The sequence below is a fragment of the Chaetura pelagica genome, unplaced genomic scaffold, assembly GCF_000747805.2.
Source record: "Chaetura pelagica isolate M959 unplaced genomic scaffold, ChaPel_1.0 scaffold587, whole genome shotgun sequence".
NCBI lineage: Eukaryota > Metazoa > Chordata > Aves > Apodiformes > Apodidae > Chaetura > Chaetura pelagica.
In genome coordinates this window covers 159,914-165,035 of record NW_009953909.1, presented here as the reverse complement: position 1 = coordinate 165,035, position 5,122 = coordinate 159,914, and the positions used below count along the sequence as shown (strand labels likewise).

Genomic DNA, 5,122 nt, shown 5'->3' with positions numbered 1-5,122 from the left:
GACACGCTGAGCTTAGAGGCCTCTTCCAACTGTGACAATTCTGTAATTTTTAGTAGTTCAAGGTCCTCAGTGGACTTTGAAAAGGAGAAAAGGGTCAATTAGATGAAATTAGCATGAACAAAGGCACAAACAGCAGAAGACTGTGATCCAGGCAGCAACAGGGAAAAAAACCCCAGGGTGATTCATTGAAGATTTCATGTATCTTCTCCCTGCCTGCAGATAAAAACACCTGTCTGAATGAACACCTGGCTGAGTCCCAGAAACCTGTCATGGCAGCAGTATTTCCATGGTCCTCTTTATTAAAAGTAATTTGCACAGAGAATTAATGAAATACCAAAAAAAAAATAATAATGATGAATGGAAATACCAACTAACAGCTCCCAAACCCCAGCACGTGGCAGCATCCAAACCAAAAGGAACAGAAAGAATAAGGACTGTGAGCAGCAGCTCTGCTGGTGGAACACTGCTCAGCTTGACCACAGCATCAGAGCAATCCAGGAAGTATCCAAGTCCCTGCTCTTCTTACTTGACAGACCCCTCACCAGCTTCATCAGGTTATGAACTGTGGGCACACAGACTTTGATCTGACTGTCCAGGGGTAGAATGCAGCTGGAGCACCAGCCCTGGGGACAACACGAAGGCCATGTCCTCTGGAAGTGTCCTCCAGAGCCCAGGTCAATCTAAGGGCAGAGTCAAGCCCAGGAGGGCAGAGCTCCCCCAAGCAACACCTCTAGATGTGCCTCAAGGTGGATTCAACCTGATGGATTCTATGCTCAGATCCCTCTGCCAGTATCCAAACAGCAGCTGTGCTGGGAAAGAGGTTTTTTACAAGGAAAGGATTCTGCTCCAAACACCTTGGCTTGGGTTCCATAGGAAAGGAAACAGTGTCCTCAGTCTTTAGCATCTCCCACCCCATCAGCATTGATAGCAAACATGGCCTCAGCCTCAGGGAGGCACGGGGAGTCATAGATCTTGCATATCCTGGTCTCACCTCGGCCCTTCCGCAGGTACAGCCTGGCAGGGAGAAGGAAGAAAGCAGGTCAGGGTGTTCAGCCTTCCCTCAGGAAACCATCACCACCCCAACGCTCTGCCAGGACATGCACAGCCCCCTGCAGCAGCTGCTGAAGCTGTTCATTTTGCTGCAGGTGAAGGAGTGCTCAGAAGGGCACCTGCCCCCTGGGAAGGTCCCTGCACCAGCCACTGGCAGAGCCTGCAGAACCCAGAGCTCCAGGCCCTGGTTTCACATCATCTCCCAGAGCAAGGCCTGAGGGGATGACAAGCTGTTCTCACCTCGTGGTGGAAGCATGTGCTATGATGTTTCCCCCGATAGGTTTTTTGGGATCTGCAGCAAACATGGCTGCTCCATCCACCTGTGCCACCACCTGGTTAGTGATCACCACGGCCACACCGAACTGCGCGGAGAGAAGCAACGGAGGGAAAACACCTTCACTTCCACAGCCTGAACCGAGGAGGAGGGGGTGGGAAATAAACCCCAAGACAGCTCTGCTGTCCCCAGTGGTGCTTCCCACCCAGCCAGGCAGCAGCAGGGAGGGGGAAGGACGTGGGGGCAGGGTTACCTCGTCCGCCAGGCGCAGCAACATGCGCAGGAACCGCGCCAGGTGCATCTGCCGTGCTGAGAGTTCCCCGCGCCCCGAGTAGTCGGTGCGGTACAGGCCCGTGGCACTGTCCACCACCAGCAGGGCGTACCTGGGAGGGTGAGGACCAGGCTCTCAGACACTGCCAGGCAGGGGTGGTGCCCCCACTGCAGCCCGACAGTGCCCTCCAAACACGGAGCTGCCTACGGGCGCTCCTCGCCGCCTGCCAGCGCGCGGGATCGTGGAATGGTTTGAGGTGGGAAGGGACCCGAAAGCCCATCCAGTCCCACCCCTGCCATGGGCAGGGACACCTCCCACCAGCCCAGGCTGCTCCAAGCCCCATCCAACCTGCCCTTCAACACTGCCAGGGATGGGGCAGCCACAGCTTCCCTGGGAAACCTGGGCCAGGCTCTCACCACCCTCACTCACAGCAAAGAATTTCTTCCTCGTGTCTCACCTAAAGAGTTTCTTTCAAGAGCAATAAACACATTTTCAGTCACAGTTTAAACCTCCCCTGGTGCAGCTTGAGGCCATTTCCTCTTGTTCTATCACCAGTTCTTTGTGAGAAGAGACCAGCACCTATCTCTTTACAACCTCCTTTCAGGCAGTTGCAGAGGGTGATGAGGTCTCCCCTCAGCCTCTTTTCCTTCAGACCAAAAGCCCCAGTTCCCTCAGCTGCTCCTCATAAGACTTGTCTCTTTGGCTGCCCTTCTTTGGACACACTCCAGCACCTCCATGTCTTTCTTTATTGAGGTGCCCAAAACTGGACACAGCACTCAAGGTGTGGCCTCACCAGTGCCAACTACAAAGGAACCATCACCTCCCTGGTCCTGCTGGCCACGCTATTTCTAATCCAGGCCAGGATGCCACTGGCCTTCTTGGCCACCTGGGCACCCTGCTGGCTCATGTTCAGCCACCTACCAATCAGAACCCCTAGGTCCCTTTCTGCTGGGCAGCTCTCCAGCCACTCCTCCCCACACACAAGTGTTTCAGTGCCCAGAGCCCAGGTTACCTTGACTCTGCCATCATGGCTGAGGCCTGGAACAGCAGCTGGGTCTGGTGGTCCGTGTTGAAGCCCCGCGCGTAGGCCACGTTGTCCAGGACATCACTGCCAGACAGGCCATACCTGGGGAAAAGACCTTCAAGTGACAACCTCCTCAGAAGGAGCAACCCAGCAGAGTCACCTGGAGACTAGGATAAAAGCTGACATTCCTGGGAGGGTCTGTAGAGATTAAAATGGACAACAGAAAATGTTGTCCACAACTCGCAGGTGGAAAGAGAACCAATTTTAAAGAGTATTTTCCTGCCTAGTCACAGCAGGGCAGTAGGACACCAGAAACTTCCCTCCAAGAAAACCACAGTGAAGGAAAACTACCACTCTGGAACAGGTTGTTCTGAAAGCAGAACATTGCCACTGAAAACCAGTGACCAGCAGCCCTCCACCTGCAACGCCTGGCACTGCTTAACTGCCAAAGCAAATAAATAACAAAGATGGTCACATTCCACATCTTGAATTTAAATCATATGGCACTTCCAGAGATCCCTTAACATTTGGAGAACCAGTTGATTATCCCCTTTAGATCCTTTTTTTTTTTTCCCCAATGAGAGAGAACAGAGGTAACTGATTCTCCCTTCCCAGCCCTCCAGCCAGGACCAAGGCAGGGTGAAGCTGCAGCTCAGCACTGTGGGCGGTGAACATCTTCAGGGCTGGAGTCTCCTCCACCTTCAGGGCTGGAGTCTCCTCCCTCGGGCAACCCCTCCTTGGATGCTTTTGGCCAGAGTGGAGACCAGGACAGACCTTTCAGCCACAGCCAGGAGGCGCTCCGGGCGGAAGGTGCCCTCGGTGTCGATGTACATGGCCTTGCCCTCCCCGCCGCCGCGGTCGATGGGCAGCTGGGAGGAAGTAAAAGGAGACCCAGGGTCAACAAATAACCCAGCCACTCCCTGGTGCCCCCAGCCTGCAGCACTCAACATCCCCAGCTGCTGTGGTTAAAGGGACATTGATCTGGGAAAAGGGAGAAGCCAGGTTCCCGTTTCAATCTTTGCTGTCTGTTGGTACATTTAGGTGCATAAGGGTGTTAACTAGATGACTTAATTAAGCCTAAAACCTCTAACATTGCATGAAATAACAAATACATAACATGAAATAACCTCTAGAAAGTAATAAACAGTTTTTAAGTGCTTGAACTAAAATTAGGATAAAAGGCCACTCCAAGCTCATCTCCTGTTGGGCAGCAAGAGCCTGCTGAAGGCTTTCACAAAAGGAAACATCAGCTCCAGGTTCCTTAGGAAAAAAGCAGCTACTCAGAGAAAGGCCTAGAACCCAAGACCCAAGCTGCTTCTCTCCCTGCAACACTCCTGGTGATGAGACAGGTGAGGAGCACCTGCAAGGAGGGCAAGTGCTTCTCTGCAGGTAAGGCCTAAAACTCTGTTACAAGGCTGACATGTTAAACCTGGTTTAACCTGTTAACCAGGACACTGAGGAGGAAAACAAAAAAGGCTGCAGGACATGCTAAACAGGCAAGAAACACCCCAAACTGAACTGCTGCTGAGGTCATCTCAGCAGGGAGACCAAGCCCCAGCCAAAAGATCCTAGAAAGCTACAGGGTCAGCCAAGGGGGCTGCAAACACTCCCGTGCTTTGCAGCTGTTTATATCCATCCCATTCCTGTTGGCTGAGAAAAGTGCCCAGAGGAGCAAAGCTCCCCAGGCTGTGCTGCCTGGGCTCTGGGCTGGAAGGAAGAGCAGAGCTCACCTGACATGTCACTGCCAGGGTGTGACACAGCTGGGTCTTGCCAGTGCGGAACTCCCCAAACAGCTCCGTGATGGATCCTGTTTCTATTCCTCCTGCAGGGAAAACAGCAAGAACAATCAAAATAAAGTAACTCAAAGAAGGTCAAGCACTTCAGGCAAAGCACACATGTAAAGTATTACTTCTAGAGAGGCTGGGTTCAACACTTGCTTTGGTTTAAAGGTTCAAAAGTCTAATTGGAAAAACTGGCTTTCACGCCGAGGTTGGTTCGTGTTGCAGAACTTGTGTCTGAAGAGTTTCTGTCCAAGGGAGGTGTTTGCAGAACAAAGAAAGGCAGATAATGAAGGCTAATCAATCAAGAGAAATGAAATGATCACCTTGAAGAAGTTTATCCAGTTCCTTGGAGCCAGTGGTGATCTGGATGATCTCCGACCTCCGCTGGTGGAATTCCGTGGCTGTGGTGAAGCCCATGGGAACCAGCTTGGCTGCCTCAGCCTGGGGAAAACCAACCCAGGCAGTGCAAGGAGAGCTCCTCCTCTTCATCTGCCCCCTCCAGTAATTAACACTGTAATTGCCTCTTTTGTGAAGAAGCCTCTGTGTCACCTGATGCACACATCTCATTTTATGGACCGTGTGTTAGTTGGTATCTCTGGAAAGCACTGAAATTCTGATCAAAGGAAAAGCTTCAACAGCCTTTTGGTTTCTCAGATGGAAACTGGGCTCTCCCTTCAGGCCAGCTCTGTCCTTCTGGACACACTGGGCTGGGCACAGCCTGG

At 52.3% G+C, this 5,122-nt stretch overlaps 1 protein-coding gene across 1 annotated transcript in view; it reads right to left on the bottom strand.

Moving 5' to 3' along the window:
- Positions 1 to 890: 890 nt before the first annotated feature.
- RAD51 (RAD51 recombinase) overlaps positions 891 to 5,122 on the bottom strand; it is a 5,393-nt gene continuing 1,161 nt past the window's right edge. Inside the window, exons 3-9 of the mRNA XM_010001450.1 lie at positions 4,724 to 4,841; positions 4,350 to 4,441; positions 3,394 to 3,488; positions 2,608 to 2,721; positions 1,578 to 1,707; positions 1,291 to 1,412; positions 891 to 1,014 (exon numbers count right to left, since the gene is read on the bottom strand). Of these exons, the coding sequence (XP_009999752.1) occupies positions 891 to 1,014; positions 1,291 to 1,412; positions 1,578 to 1,707; positions 2,608 to 2,721; positions 3,394 to 3,488; positions 4,350 to 4,441; positions 4,724 to 4,841 (795 nt within the window). The remainder of the gene's footprint in view (positions 1,015 to 1,290; positions 1,413 to 1,577; positions 1,708 to 2,607; positions 2,722 to 3,393; positions 3,489 to 4,349; positions 4,442 to 4,723; positions 4,842 to 5,122) is intronic.